Source organism: Nannobrachium achirus (genome assembly GCF_963921795.1).
Source record: "Nannobrachium achirus genome assembly, chromosome: 11".
NCBI classification, from domain to species: Eukaryota; Metazoa; Chordata; class Actinopteri; order Myctophiformes; family Myctophidae; genus Nannobrachium; species Nannobrachium achirus.
In genome coordinates, this window is record NC_137820.1 from 5,842,303 (window position 1) to 5,859,570 (window position 17,268).

At 44.9% G+C, this 17,268-nt stretch overlaps 1 protein-coding gene across 1 annotated transcript in view; it reads right to left on the reverse strand.

Annotated features, from left to right (window-relative positions):
* Window positions 1-17,268, reverse strand: part of mon2 (MON2 homolog, regulator of endosome-to-Golgi trafficking) — a 140,187-nt gene that overhangs the window by 15,199 nt on the left and 107,720 nt on the right. Inside the window, 2 exon segments of the mRNA XM_080737452.1 lie at window positions 5,302-5,430; window positions 13,500-13,643. Coding sequence (XP_080593578.1) covers window positions 5,302-5,430; window positions 13,500-13,643 — 273 coding nt within the window.

Here is a 17,268-nt window from a genome sequence, read left to right on the forward strand (position 1 = left end):
TACAGGCAGTGTGTTCCACGCTGCAGACACACTGAGGGGTGTAGGGACTACAGGCAGTGTGTTCCACGCTGCAGACACACTGAGGGGTGTAGGGACTACAGGCAGTGTGTTCCACGCTGCAGACACACTGAGGGGTGTAGGGACTACAGGCAGTGAGTCCACGCTGCAGACACACTGAGGGGTGTAGGGACTACAGGCAGGGTGTTCCACGCTGCAGACACACTGAGGGGTGTAGGGACTACAGGCAGTGTGTTCCACGCTGCAGACACACTGAGGGGTGTAGGGACTACAGGCAGTGTGTTCCACGCTGCAGACACACTGAAGGGTGTAGGGACTACAGGCAGGGTGTTCCACGCTGCAGACACACTGAGGGGTGTAGGGACTACAGGCAGTGTGTTCCACGCTGCAGACACACTGAGGGGTGTAGGGACTACAGGCAGTGTGTTCCACGCTGCAGACACACTGAGGGGTGTAGGGACTACAGGCAGTGTGTTCCACGCTGCAGACACACTGAGGGGTGTAGGGACTACAGGCAGGGTGTTCCACGCTGCAGACACACTGAGGGGTGTAGGGACTACAGGCAGTGTGTTCCACGCTGCAGACACACTGAGGGGTGTAGGGACTACAGGCAGTGTGTTCCACGCTGCAGACACACTGAGGGGTGTAGGGACTACAGGCAGTGTGTTCCACGCTGCAGACACACTGAGGGGTGTAGGGACTACAGGCAGGGTGTTCCACGCTGCAGACACACTGAGGGGTGTAGGGACTACAGGCAGTGTGTTCCACGCTGCAGACACACTGAGGGGTGTAGGGACTACAGGCAGTGTGTTCCACGCTGCAGACACACTGAGGGGTGTAGGGACTACAGGCAGTGTGTTCCACGCTGCAGACACACTGAAGGGTGTAGGGACTACAGGCAGTGTGTTCCACGGTGCAGACACACTGAGGGGTGTAGGGACTACAGGCAGGGTGTTCCACGGTGCAGACACACTGAGGGGTGTAGGGACTACAGGCAGTGTGTTCCACGGTGCAGACACACTGAGGGGTGTAGGGACTACAGGCAGTGTGTTCCACGCTGCAGACACACTGAGGGGTGTAGGGACTACAGGCAGGGTGTTCCACGGTGCAGACACACTGAGGGGTGTAGGGACTACAGGCAGTGTGTTCCACGGTGCAGACACACTGAGGGGTGTAGGGACTACAGGCAGTGTGTTCCACGCTGCAGACACACTGAGGGGTGTAGGGACTACAGGCAGGGTGTTCCACGGTGCAGACACACTGAGGGGTGTAGGGACTACAGGCAGTGTGTTCCACGGTGCAGACACACTGAGGGGTGTAGGGACTACAGGCAGTGTGTTCCACGCTGCAGACACACTGAGGGGTGTAGGGACTACAGGCAGTGTGTTCCACGCTGCAGACACACTGAGGGGTGTAGGGACTACAGGCAGTGAGTCCACGCTGCAGACACACTGAGGGGTGTAGGGACTACAGGCAGGGTGTTCCACGCTGCAGACACACTGAGGGGTGTAGGGACTACAGGCAGTGTGTTCCACGCTGCAGACACACTGAGGGGTGTAGGGACTACAGGCAGTGTGTTCCACGCTGCAGACACACTGAAGGGTGTAGGGACTACAGGCAGGGTGTTCCACGCTGCAGACACACTGAGGGGTGTAGGGACTACAGGCAGTGTGTTCCACGCTGCAGACACACTGAGGGGTGTAGGGACTACAGGCAGTGTGTTCCACGCTGCAGACACACTGAGGGGTGTAGGGACTACAGGCAGTGTGTTCCACGCTGCAGACACACTGAGGGGTGTAGGGACTACAGGCAGGGTGTTCCACGCTGCAGACACACTGAGGGGTGTAGGGACTACAGGCAGTGTGTTCCACGCTGCAGACACACTGAGGGGTGTAGGGACTACAGGCAGTGTGTTCCACGCTGCAGACACACTGAGGGGTGTAGGGACTACAGGCAGGGTGTTCCACGCTGCAGACACACTGAGGGGTGTAGGGACTACAGGCAGTGTGTTCCACGCTGCAGACACACTGAGGGGTGTAGGGACTACAGGCAGTGTGTTCCACGCTGCAGACACACTGAGGGGTGTAGGGACTACAGGCAGGGTGTTCCACGCTGCAGACACACTGAGGGGTGTAGGGACTACAGGCAGGGTGTTCCACGGTGCAGACACACTGAGGGGTGTAGGGACTACAGGCAGTGTGTTCCACGGTGCAGACACACTGAGGGGTGTAGGGACTACAGGCAGTGTGTTCCACGCTGCAGACACACTGAAGGGTGTAGGGACTACAGGCAGTGTGTTCCACGGTGCAGACACACTGAGGGGTGTAGGGACTACAGGCAGTGTGTTCCACGCTGCAGACACACTGAGGGGTGTAGGGACTACAGGCAGTGTGTTCCACGGTGCAGACACACTGAGGGGTGTAGGGACTACAGGCAGGGTGTTCCACGCTGCAGACACACTGAAGGGTGTAGGGACTACAGGCAGTGTGTTCCACGGTGCAGACACACTGAGGGGTGTAGGGACTACAGGCAGTGTGTTCCACGCTGCAGACACACTGAGGGGTGTAGGGACTACAGGCAGTGTGTTCCACGGTGCAGACACACTGAGGGGTGTAGGGACTACAGGCAGTGTGTTCCACGCTGCAGACACACTGAGGGGTGTAGGGACTACAGGCAGGGTGTTCCACGGTGCAGACACACTGAGGGGTGTAGGGACTACAGGCAGTGTGTTCCACGCTGCAGACACACTGAGGGGTGTAGGGACTACAGGCAGTGTGTTCCACGGTGCAGACACACTGAGGGGTGTAGGGACTACAGGCAGTGTGTTCCACGCTGCAGACACACTGAGGGGTGTAGGGACTACAGGCAGTGTGTTCCACGCTGCAGACACACTGAGGGGTGTAGGGACTACAGGCAGTGTGTTCCACGCTGCAGACACACTGAGGGGTGTAGGGACTACAGGCAGTGTGTTCCACGCTGCAGACACACTGAGGGGTGTAGGGACTACAGGCAGGGTGTTCCACGCTGCAGACACACTGAGGGGTGTAGGGACTACAGGCAGGGTGTTCCACGCTGCAGACACACTGAGGGGTGTAGGGACTACAGGCAGGGTGTTCCACGCTGCAGACACACTGAGGGGTGTAGGGACTACAGGCAGTGTGTTCCACGCTGCAGACACACTGAGGGGTGTAGGGACTACAGGCAGGGTGTTCCACGCTGCAGACACACTGAGGGGTGTAGGGACTACAGGCAGTGTGTTCCACGCTGCAGACACACTGAGGGGTGTAGGGACTACAGGCAGGGTGTTCCACGCTGCAGACACACTGAGGGGTGTAGGGACTACAGGCAGTGTGTTCCACGCTGCAGACACACTGAGGGGTGTAGGGACTACAGGCAGTGTGTTCCACGCTGCAGACACACTGAGGGGTGTAGGGACTACAGGCAGTGTGTTCCACGCTGCAGACACACTGAGGGGTGTAGGGACTACAGGCAGTGTGTTCCACGCTGCAGACACACTGAGGGGTGTAGGGACTACAGGCAGTGTGTTCCACGCTGCAGACACACTGAGGGGTGTAGGGACTACAGGCAGGGTGTTCCACGCTGCAGACACACTGAGGGGTGTAGGGACTACAGGCAGTGTGTTCCACGCTGCAGACACACTGAGGGGTGTAGGGACTACAGGCAGGGTGTTCCACGCTGCAGACACACTGAGGGGTGTAGGGACGTGAGGAGGACATTCTATAGAGTTGTTATGAGATTGTTTTACACGGACGGATGGTGGGAACGAGAACTGTTCCAACGCAGGTGTTTGGATCTCAGATTTCACAACACTGTAAGTTATGATTTCACATGAACGTCAAATATTTAGATCAGTCAACGTGCGTTTTTTTTTTTTTTTTTACTCCTTTTTCAACCCGATTTAAGGGGATTCCAGACGGTACGCGGTCACCGCCTGCTAGTAATTCATTTTCAATGAGAGGCGGGCGGCTATTTCGTCCGCGCAGCGAAGTTTAGAGGCGGCGAGGCGAGCGGGCGCAGTCCTGTGAAAATCCCCGCGAGCGTGCTCGTTTGTGCATGCGTACGCGGGCGGTGAGAGATGGATTGTGTTCATCTTTGTGAAATACCGCGCAGCGTTTACTCAAAGAGCGAGTGTGAGATCCAAGCGGGAGCCCCGGCGGCAACCGCTGTCCGTCTGTAGAGCGCCTTAGTCATGGACACATTTCTAATTCCTAAATAAAAACTAAGATAAGAACAAACATAAAATAGCAGTATCCATATCAGCGTAAAATGATTAAGGGCAGAGAGAAACAATGTAAATGTTCAATGAGTCATAGCCATTTAGCTGCAGAAAAGAAAAAAAGAAAAACTAAAAAAAGGGTGACTGTGTACTGTCGAGTGGCAGTGGCTCAGGAGTTGAATGGCCGGTAGAGCGTCCGGGTGGAGAACTCCAAGGTTCCCAGTTCGATCCCGGGCTCTCCCAGAGTTAGTGTGTCAGAGTCCTTGAGCAAGACTCTGAACCTTTAGTTGCTCCCGGTGAGCAGGTTGGTGCCTTGCATGATTTCCTCCGCCATCGGTGTATGAATGTGTGTGTGAATGGGTGAATGTAATGCACAATCTATGTAAAGTGCCTTGGAATAAAGCATACCATATAAATGCATTGATGTATTGATAATTTAAAAAAAACAAATGGATGAGATGTGTCCCCGTCAACTGGAACGTTATATTTGCTAACATTGACAATTGCAGAAAACCAACAGGAAAATCCTTTTAGTAAAAATTCTCAATACTTTTGATAACGAACCAATATCGGTCTGCTGCTCTGTGCAAATAGCAATATGATAATAGCATCTTTCTTTTTTTTTTACATTCCATCCATCCATCTACAATCGCTTATCCGGAATCGGGTCGCAGGGGTAATAGTTGCAACTGACATTTCCACTGTCATCAGTTTATGTTGGATTCATGTTAATGTGTATTCTCAGACATTTAACCACTTAAATCGTGGATACTTTGTAAACCTTTGTAGACCTTTCACTTTATACTTGGTCTGCTCTTTTTTTACTTCTACAACAAACCTATTAGCCGAAAATAACGCCTCGCACTGCGAGGCGTTGAGAGCTAGTAGATCTGCTATTTTTGGCAAAAGTTCTCCTCGGAATAGGGTTGTGACTGTTCAAGTTGTTAAAAAAAATAATTATCCTATCATACAAGGATTTGGCGGCCCCCCTTTATTAACTCTAAGGACCCCCCTGTTGAAGACCCCTGCCCTACAGATCAACCTACCCTGATGATGCTCTGCAGGACCTTCTGGTTGATGACGGCTTTGTGACAGGAGGTCTTGTGGTAGAGCTCCACCACCACCTCCAGGGAGCGCTCTGCGAACGGGACGTAGTTTAAGGCAACCCACTCTGCCTGGGGGGCCACGGTGGGAGGAGAAGAGAGAGAGAGAGAGAGAGAGAGAGAGAGAGAGAGAGAGAGAGAGAGAGAGAGAGAGAGAGAGAAGAGAGGAGAGAGAGAGAGAGAGAGAGAGAGAGAGAGAGAGGTTAACGCACTCTGCCCAGGGTTCCATTAGCTCTGGTCCATCGCGTCACCTCCAGTGACGCTCTGACAGACCCGTCTGCAAATGAATAGAACGCGTTTTCTCAGCCCCTACCAGCGCTCAACTTCAGTCAAAATAAACAGAACTACTTCACTACTCACCAAACCAAAGGTAGTTTTGCGTTGTTGAAAGTCTATTCTCTAGCATATCGTCGTTGTACATCCAACTCGACCGCTGCTTATTTCCGCTTATTGTATCTGCGGGTGGCTGCTAGGTGGCTCGAGGTGGGTGCGTTTTATTTCATGACAAAGATAATGTATTTTACATAGTAGGTGGGGTGCTGAGGGGCTCACCACCGCGGAGAATAGACTTTCAACAACGCAAAACTACCTTTGGTTTGGTGAGTAGTGAAGTAGTTTTGTTTATTTTGACTCAAGTTGAGCGCTGGTAGGGGCTGAGAAAACGCGGTCTATTCATTTGCCGACGGGTCTGTCAGAGCGTCACTGGAGGTGGCGTGATGGACCAGAGCTAGGGCTCCATGAGGAAGAAGACAACAACTGAGAGAGCAGAGGTTCAACTTGCTTGCTTGGTGACACCACATTCAAAGCAGCATTAAAGACTTAAAACATGGATATTTCACTTTCAAACAGAACGAAAGTTCCAGAATTAAAGTCGTTTGATTCAATGTTTAGATGTTTAACATTCAGACACGTCCACTTCCTACAATACAAACCCATTGTAACTTCAAACTCCATTTTAAAAAGGAAAATAATCGCTTCTGAATCGAATCGTTTGGATTTGAAAGAATCGGGGGGGAAAAAAACTAATCGTGACCCCAAGAATCGATTCTGAATCGAATCGTGGGATACCCAAAGATTCTCAGCCCTAATATATATATATATAATAAGTAGTCCTTGCCCGTTCAAACCTATGTGCTCCAAATGATGTGCAGGTTGGTTTATGGGGTGTGCACAGTAGTGCTTTGGGGGCCGGACGGGACCGGACGCCGTGTGGCCGGAAATATTTCCCCACATGCACGGACGGCACCGAACGGTGCACGACCGTGTAAACGCGAGCATAACCCCCCCCGCGAGAGCCGCGACAACCCCCCACCCCGCGAATCCGCGATAACTAGGCTACAAGCAATACTTTAATCAGTGGCTACTCTATGCATAACAGGTTTCTAGTTGTGAATGTGTGAGCGTCCTCAAGCCTCTATTCATATGGATGGATATATAGCCTACTTAGGTTTCCAGCTGTGACTGCATGTGCATGTGTCGATGTGTGTGTGTCCTCATCCATTACTGTGGTATTTAGTGTTTGAGATTCGTTCAAGGCAAACTTTGTTTCTCTATCCTACTGCAGCGCTGTATTTTCTAAATGAATTTAAAGAAAGTAGAACATCACATCTTAAGTAACAATGCAAATGTAATTAAGACTAGAAAACTATTGTTTTCCCACCATTAGATCTGCTGACATCCTTTCTATCTAAATAGCCTCTAGAGGCGCGTGCACGCGCGTGCACGTGACGTCAATAAATGACCGTCCGACCGGAAAAAAAAATCCCAAAGCACCACTGGGTGTACACTGCACAGTATACGAGGGATTGAATGTAGGAGTCTCAGAAGTAATGTTGGAGAACCCAGACATATCAGTGATGTCAGTCATCTCCAAGTTTGGGCATTGTTTCAGCATGCGGCTGTTACCATGGCGGTGACGCATGTGCAGTACAGGCGGCGGTAGCAGTGATGTCAGTTATCTCCAAATTTGGGCACTGTTTAGTATATGTCAGCATGCTTGTATATCAGACAGACATCGGACAGACAGACATTCGGTCGTTTATAAGTAGGATGAAAAAAGTTATTGAAAAAAAACATGCACGCATTGGAAGGACAATATCGGTCACCAGAACCAAGGACTGGTGTTTTAGATCAGGGGTTTTCAAAGTGGGTGACGGAGCACCCTGGGGTGACGTGACGGCACCCTGGGGTGCCGTGACGGCAGTCCAGGGGTGCCGCAAGATCATTTGATGATATATGGAATTTATTTGGACACAATATTTAGTATATTTTTAAACTTGAAGTACAAAGTTATTTTCAGTCAGTTCTAACCAAAATGGCTATTATCTCAACGTTTTCCTCGCAACATAATCACTAAAATATCAGGGCAGAAACCTCGCATCTCCAAGTTTCAACAAGACTGTCGCACAAAACTAGTGAAAACAGCCGATCTACAAGCACACAACGCCTCACAATGCGAGGCGTTGTGTGCTTGTAGATCTGCTGTTTTCACTAGTTTAGTCCATTTTATAGATAAACAAACGGTTTTGGACATACAAGGTTTCCACCCGACAACGACGATATGCTATAAATATAAGGTGCCGGGAGTGAAAATTATAATTTAGCCTCGGATTAAAAAAAAATATTTATGGGGTGCCCTGAGACAAAAAAAAGTTTGGGAACCCCTGTTTTAGATGAATCTATCATGGTTAAAATGGAGTTTGAAGTTACAATGGGTTTGCATAGGAAGGGGACGTGTCTGATTAAATGAATATCAAATAATCTAAATACTGAATCAAGCAACTTAGAAACTGTCTGGGGTGACACACAAACGCCTGAGTAGACGATAAAACGACCCCAGACATGTTGGAAAGTCAAATATCCCTGTAAAGTTTGTGGAAACCCTCTAGACTTGGACTTGAGTCGGCTCTGTAGTTGTTCTCCCTCTACAAATCTCTTTGCAGAAAAGAACAGACGATCTACAAGCTCATAACGCATCGCAACGAGCTTGTAGATCAGCTATTTTTTGGCGAATGTTTGCTTCCACAGAATAGGGATGCTAGGATTGAAGTGGATAAAGGCACACTCCGTACATTAATTCACATGAATGAAGCAACAAACAGCAGCACAAATTGAATTCATTTCCGATGACGGTGAGGTGATCTGTTTTAGGTTTAAAGGTGGTGTAAGTTTTATGTTTTATTTGTTGAAATAAGTGTTACATAGCTCTATATTCTGAGAGTACTACTCATTGCTGTATAGAGTGTTAGTTCAATAACAGCAGTTTCCCTGTTTCTCCAGCTCTTTATTAAACCAGAAAATGAAACTGCAATTTTATCAAATCACAAAAGAGAACTAACACAGGATAAACAAGTGAGATTTGAAGTGATGAAACCGAAGAGAATAGAAGAGGAAATTGGAACAGGAACACAATGACATTGAAGTTGAAAAATCTCGATTGGATGACATTGGCAACCCAGCGACCTGAAAATGTTTATTAACCTGTGCTTATCAAAGAGCTGGAGAGACAGGGAGACTACTATTACTGAACAAACACTCTATGGCAGGGGTCTTCAACGTTTTCAGGCCGGGGACCCCCAAACTGATGGGGAGATGGAGCAGGGACCCCCTACCACCTCGTAGGGTGGGGGGGGGTCGGGGCTACAACATATTTTTTATTTTAAACAAGTACAAGTTACAGCGAGCAGGGTGGGCCGTACCACTACCATTTCTAAACATACTACTTATTAACTGAGAACAAATGTCAATAATATCAACAATCTGTCAATTGCATAGTAATCATGTATTCAAGCTATTCAAAATGGATAGAATCATGATTTATTTTTTTAACATAAATGTGTAAAAAGGCAAAAAAAAGAAAAAAAAACATTTTTTGAAAACTTTTTTTTTTTTTTTTTTTAAGCAATAATTTCGCGGACCCCCTGCAGTACCTCCGCGGACCCCCTGTTGAAGACCCCTGCTCTATGGCAATGCTTACTATCACAATATAGCACGTTTAAACAAAAAGGTTTTTGTTTTAACCAAATCATAATATATAGGCCTAAATATCATTTACATCTACTTTAAGTGTCTGATGATGGTCATAAAGCACAACCACTGTGCAAATGTCCAACAAAGTGTGCCTTTAAAAGCAAACAAATTAATAAAATGTGCACAATATGGACGCCACCGAAAAAGAACAACAACAATATAAAAGACAACATAATAAGATATGATGATTTCACAGCTACTGCTCAGGACACCACTGTGTATGGCACAAATTAAATAGAACACCAGTTAGTGGCACGGTGATGGGAGGGGGGGGGGGGTTGGTAGGGGGGGGGAATGGAGTGCGAAACAAAGTGAGCGAACGATGATGTAGATGAGACATAAGATCCTACAGTACATGCTTATTATGTTGCTCATTTGCGAGTCGCTCTGCAGATATAAGAGCGTCTGCTCATTGCTCAATGCCTCCGATTGTAAATAATAATATTGTACATGCGATGAAATGCCTCATGTAACAAAAAACACAACAAAATGAAGGTAGTCACCATTCAGCACAGCTTCATGCTTAATTCATTCTCCCTTGTCGCTGTGTTTTTTCCCCACACATTAAAACAAATAGCAGATCAACAAGCTCACAACGTGTCAATGTAGATCGGCTATTTGAATTGTTTGAAAATCATTGTGATGAGGGGTAAGGCATGGACAAGAATACAGCTCCAAGACTACAACTAAATACAAACACTGGACGCAACACGTTGTGAGCTTGTTGATGGGCTTAGTCTTTTAGTGGGAGAAATATGTAACAAAAATAGGCTAATGTGTTCCCTTTCCCGCAGAAAGCGTTAACATTTGCAGGTATATAGTGGTGCGCTGAATTCAAAAAAATTGCTGAATCCAAGCACTTTTCCCATGGGATCTGGTTGTAAAATGAGAAATAAGGATGGCTCTAATTCACTTACTATACAGGGAAAAAAGGGGGTTCATTTTTACCCCAAGGAATGTTTTTCGTCCAAAACAAATGCTTGCAATGGATTCAGAACCATGAAAAACCCCTAGTTAGAACCCTCAGATGCTACTTAAAGAAGATTGTTTTTTTTTGGGGGGGGGGGGGGTCTTTTTCCTTGTATAGTAAGGGAATTAGAGCTTTAATTTTACAACCATGGGAATAGTGCTTGGACCCGGCAATTTTTGAATTCAGCGCACAGAAATACCCCTAGGTACAAATTTTCACGCTTTCTGCCGAAAGTGAACATCTTTTTCACATATTTCTCCCACTATTTTGGCATGGTACAGCACCGTCATACAACCAAAGTACAGTATAGATCAGGCTTAAGTGGTACAGTAAGTTATATACAGAGTAGTGGGGGGGTATGGGGGGAGGTCTGGGGTGGAAGGAGAGATGGTAAAACTCACCGGTGCAAACAGCTGAACCTATACTCCAGTGAGTTGTCACCACAAGAAACACAACCACACAAATATCCACATTAAACTGGGTTTTACGCTGGATCTTTTTAAAAAATTGGCTTTAATCGACTAAAACATGAGATGCCCGAACGAAAGGAGTTATTAGGGCCTGAGCTAAAATATTAAATCAAATCTTTAAAACTAAAGAAATCTCACTTCCCCCAATCCCCCCCGGATATCTGAAAGGCCTAGGATGATGGCAGCCAGACAGACAGACAGACAGACAGACAGACGGACAGACAGACAGCAGCGAAGGGCTGCAAATATATTATTTCTTAGCGATTGTTCTATTGATTAGTTAATCAAGAAGCACATTATTACTATTATTTATCAGGAAGCGCATTATTATTATTATTATTATTTATCAATCTTTCTTTACACAAGGGTGTCGTGCATAAATCATGAAAATGGCCGATCAACAAGCTTGTAAATCGGCTATTTTTCAGATCACTAGTTTTTGATATCTTTTGAAAATGTTCATAGATTCAGCCAGCCAATCAATAGCTGCTGGATGCCAGACAGCATTGAGCTTATCCTCCATGAGAGGTACAGTAGGTAATATGACAGAGCAGCTGTGCATTCCATTCCCATGGGGCTTTTAAGCCGTGACATCATTTTGTAGCTAGACCTCCAAGCAGATTTATTGTCAATATTTGTCGTTCGCTATTTCAACAGATCCGAGACAAAAATAACGACTAAAGTATAATTCTACCACTTTCCTTTCAACAACAAAGAGAAGAAAAACTTGTAAATAGTAAAAATAATAAAAAAAAGATTTGCTTTGTTTGGGGCCAAAAGTTCCCCTCTGCCTACAAAATGATGTCAGACTTAACAGCCCCATTAGAACAGAATCCTAAAGGACAACAGTAATGAGCAGGGAACAGAAGAAGACACTGAAGTAAAAGAGAAAGGTTTCCATTTGGCTGAAGAGCTGGAGAACGTTTGGCATCCTTTAGGAAAAGAAAAACGTTATTCTCCTTCAGATGCATGTGAACTGCAGCTGAACTAAATGATAAATATCTCTGTCGGTGGAAACCTATTACTTTTCAGGATTCAAATTCAAGTAGTAGCAGATCTACAAGCTCGAAGCGTGTCACTTTGCGTCACACCTCGAGTTTGTAGATCTGCTACTTTAACCCTGCAAGACCCGAATTAATATCTACTGGTCAATTAAAAAAAAAAAAAAAATCAGATGGTGTTGTAGCAGTCCTAATCACAGGAAAATGTAATGTTAAACAATTAATAATGTTTTTGTAAGGTTTTATTGCCATAAACCATAAATCAAGCTCTAATTTGCATTTTGGGGATATTTTTCACAATAATAACACATGTACATGTTCTAGACATTCTAATGATCACGGAAAAAATATTACAGGCATTTTACTTATGTTTTAGTGAGGAATAGCTTCAGTTAAAAAGTGAGATGTTGTTCGTCCAGACGCTGGAATTTCAACTTCTCTGGGAGGTGTGAATGTCAGCCACTGTGGGGGGTATTTATATGCAAATATCCTGGCCAATGGCATTGTAATACTAAACAATAGAATGTAATGGTGATGTTAATGTGAAAACAAACAGGAAAACTAATTATATATATATATTTTTTTAATTATTTAAAAAATGTTGTCAAAAAGCAACGCTGGGCCTTGCAGGGTTAATGCTTGTGAGGTGGGGGGAAAAAAAACATTTGAGTCTTACTTTTGCAAAGCCTATAAGATCCCAGTCTCAGTTCAAAAGAATTAAACCATTGCAGGATATATTGTATGGGGCCAGGGATGATCAGGCATCGCATCAACGCACGCTCACATGCATGCTGTGATTATTTAGCCGGAGCAAATACATATTCGTTATTATGATGATGATGATCGGCTTGGCTATTTGCACACTTTTTGGTGCCTTTGGCAGCATGGTGCCCAAAGCACAGTGCGTGCGGTAGGGAATTCACCAGCTATTCAAATATTCAAATTTTCGAATATCAAAGTCAATATTCGACGTTGTTCACCGAAGTCGAATATTCGCGTATTTTTATTTTTGTATTGTTTTCTCTTAAAAAAATATATAGTTTATAAAGCGTGGCTAGATAGGAAGTCATAAGAATGAGTTGTCAATGCCCCTGGTGGATGAATTTGTTAATGCTCTATACCAGGGGTTCTCAAACCTTTTTAGGCTGTGACCCCCAAGATAAACATATTTGAACTGGGGACCCCCACCCTGACAAGCACTTGGAATTGTAGGTATTAATGTGACTCGGTTCCACAGATAAATATTGTGAAAATAGCAGATCTACAATTCTACATGCTCACAACAACATACATTGTGCGCATGTAGATCTGCTATTTTCACAATGTTTGCCTCTTGCTTACTTACAGTTTGGCCAGTCCTGTCGAATATTCGACTATTCGAATACTTTGAGGTCGAATAATTTGAATACTAAAAATCTCTATTCGTGAATGCCCTAGCGTGTGGTGCCTCATGGTAGCAGCAGCATTGGTTCTATTATAATGTTACCAACTAACTTTAACGATTTTAAATGGAAACCTTTTTATAGCATATATTTTGCTTTGGTATGGGATCAGTACCATGGTATCGAGTATCGACCGATACACAAGCTGCAGGTATGGGACTCAGATGGTGAATAAAATGGTATGGCAACATCTCTAATCTTTCCCCCTCCCCTCCCCTCCCCTCCCTACCTGGTTGTATTTGGCGTTGGCCACGTGCTTGGTCTCCATCTTGCCGTACTGCGGCGGCTTGCAGGAGAACTCCACGAAGAGCAGCAGCTGCTGGAAGATGGCCGGGTACATGACCTGCAGGTTCTCTGGCCCCACACAGATGGCCTGCAGCAGGGGACGGGACGGGGACGGACGGGGACAGAACAAACACTCACAGTCAATGGTGGAAAAAAAACGATGCTATGCTACTAAAAGTACCATTATTTACTTAAGTAGAAGTATCAATACTGCAATGTAGAAATGCCCCGTTACAAGTAAAAGTCCAGAATTCAATGTCAACTTGAGTAAAAGTACAAAAGTATTGGTATGAAAATGTACAAAAGAAGGAAGCACTCATTATGCAGAATGTCCCATTTCTAGAGATGTTACCGATCAATCGGCAATGGATCGGATCGGGCCGATCAAAGCGTGATCGGCGATAATCGGTGGTTTAGATCAAAAGGTAAATTCACCGATCCGATCCGATCGGTGCAGCCGATCAACCAGCCGTTCAGTATGCCCACTTGAGGCCATTTTGGGGTATTGATTTCCACAGTGCTGAAGGAATAATTAGTTACTGCTATGATAATAAATACATAGTAATGCTGGTAAATAACTATAAGGCAAATATATAAATGAATTCATGAGTGAATTAATTAATTAAAGTTTAAACATTAACATTTAGAAAATATAAATAATATATAAATAATAACTTGATCGGATCGGTGATTGATCGGTATCGGGTGATCAAACTTTTGTGATCGGTGCTCGGTGATCGGTTCCAAAAAACCTGATCGGACCATCCCTACCCATTTCACACCTTTTATATAATTTAATAGCAGATATACAAGCAGATATACAAGCTCACAATGTGATGCAAATTTGTGACACATTGTGAGCTTGTAGATCAGCTATTTTCAGATGGGCTAAATGATTAGGGCTGAAGTGTTTACTGTATGTTTTGTAACAATAATAATCAATCTAAATAACTGTAGTGGAGCAAAAGTACAATAACTGCCTCTGAGGTAGCGGATTAGAAGTAAACAAGTATTGCAAATTGCAAATACTCCAGTGAATTTAACTCAAACATGTACTTCTTTTATTTATTTTGAATTAAATGTAATTTTTGCTTAATTTGCTATGTGTCTGTATATATGTTATGCCTCCTGTGTTTTTTTATACATTGATCTTTTGTTGTAGTTTTCCCTAAATGCTCATCATGTTGTTCTTTTTCCCTGCTCTGTAAAGCACTTTATGACCATGTCTAGAAATGTGCTATACAAATACATGCATTATCGTTATCATTAAGTACAGTACTTGAGTAAATGTACTTAACCCATTTAGGACTGAACACATTATGACGCAATATTTTATGCTTTAAATATAACAAAATAGCAGATATACAAGCTCACAGCGCGAGTGCCGCGCTGCAAGCTTGTAGATCTGCTATTTTTGAAAAATCGTGAAAATTTGAATTTTGACCCGATTCTATAAGTGTCTTTTGAATCCTTCTAAGATTTTTCTATGTCAGCAATCTGGCCAGCGATCGTCAAAGAAAAGGTCCTTTTCACTTAACTGAAGCCCAGTTAGAACTGAAGCCCAGTTAGTCTGTTCTTGAGAGACTACTATGTCAGTGGTTCTCAAACCTTTTCATGTGAATGATATTTATTTGGCCACGGACCCCCATTTCAAAATATCTAGTTCCAGGGACCACCCTGAAGCAAAATTTGAGTTACAAACGTTCGCTTTGAAAATACATAATTATTCAAAGATTTGCACACATTTTCACGACTTTTTCAAAAATAGCAGATCTACAAGCTCGCAGTGCGGCACTCGGTGCCGCGCTGTGAGCTTGTATATCTGCTATTTTTCACTGGTTAAAGCGTTCAATAATTCTAGGCCTGAATGGGTTTTTAAGTTGCGATACACCACAGACTACAGTGGTCCCACACAGATGGCGCGCAGCGGGGGGCTGGGAACACAGAACACAGGCATGCAGCGGGGGGAGGGGGGGGGGGGGGGGCAGAACAATGCTGACATCATACAGTCTGGCCAGGAGGCCGATGAGATCACATTAGACTGTAGGAGCAGAACCCTCTAATCTCTTATCTCCAGATTTTATCTTTTTTCCTCTGTTTTTTGTGAGGGTATCTAGCTTAGGAGACACAGGGAGAACATGCGAACTCCCACACAGAAAGGCCCTTTCGCCAACCCCACCTAGGGTATGGGCACTGATGACGCGGAGGAGGGAACACGCCCCCCAGCGTCCCCAACAGGAATCGAACCCAGGACCTTCTAGCAGTGAGGCGACAACAGTACCGACTGTGCCACTGTGCCCCTAGTCTCGCTTAGCCAGACAACTATTACACAATCTCCGAACACCACCATATAGAGTTTGGAACTACAGCTCCTGAAAGCAGCAAGCTAAATATTATTAGATTATGTTTTATTTCTATTAGGATAAATGTGTGACTGTAAAAACGATACGGAAGTGGGGAGGAGGCTTCACTTCCGCTTTATGGCACAGACTTAAGTTGCCCCAGACAGTATGACGGGAGCATTTGCAGGTTGTGGGAGTCGGTGCCATGGCATTGGTCCGACATTTCATTGTTCCTACATCCCATTAGTCCAAATCTGGTGAATGTTAACTCATTGATTGCCCTTTTCAAGATGGCCGCCAAGTACCATGCACCATATGAGTAGTACTTTTTAACAGCTTTCAAACAAAACAATCCGCTTGGAAATCCGTTCAGGCATTCACAGACCTGCCAACCCTGGGAAATTTTTTTGAGTACTCATGCGCGGGCACGAAGTGCCCGCGCGGCGCCGAATTTTTGTTGTTTTCCCGCACAAAACAGCGTATATTTTGGGGGGTTCCATGCACCTTTTTGGGTGGGACCTTTACAGTTATGTTAACAAAATTTCACACCAGAAATGTAGCACATTGCATGTCTTGACTTACACTAATAGGAGGAGGCAAGATGTTAGAACAACCTTTTAAATAAAAATGCCATTTGGTCTGGAGAAAAAGTAGGCTAGTATTACCAGGCAATACAGTAATGTTGCTTTGGCAATATTGTTGACAAATCTTTAATAAAATATACTAACTGCACTTGCTCAGAGTTAGTTAACAATTAGCCCAATAGACTAGCAAAACAGTCTCACCAGTGACTTAATGAATGAACATACATCAACATAATCATGTTATTCAAATAGCAAAATAGCTTTACATTGTCAGGTAGGCTATTTACCTTTAAATATTTACCTGTGTCTTTGTTAAACATTGTTAATTGAGCAGCCTAAATAAAACCACCTTTCTGTGCATGATTTGCATGAAGTTGAAAGTATTCAACTCATGTAGGTTTCTAGTGCATTCATTAATTGATATATAGGCCTACATTGTGTATAGATCAAATACCGTCTAGTCTGTATATTCATTCATAGAGGATACAGGCTACTCATTGTTAACAAACCATTAATGTCTTCATATATTCACAGGTGATAAATAACTTGTTCACCTTTAATGTTTTTGACAATACACATAGTCCCCCTATTAAATTCCTCCATTCATACTCATTTAGAGATAGTGGAACAGGGAGCCCAGTATTTTATTTTCATTCGTTTGGATCTTTACTCTAAAGCCTAATCATGGTCAATGTATGCTACAGTTCATTGTACCTGGTCACAAGTTTTGACATTTCCCGACTTCGCTCACGTGCAACACCGTCGTATGACGAAGTATAACACAGGC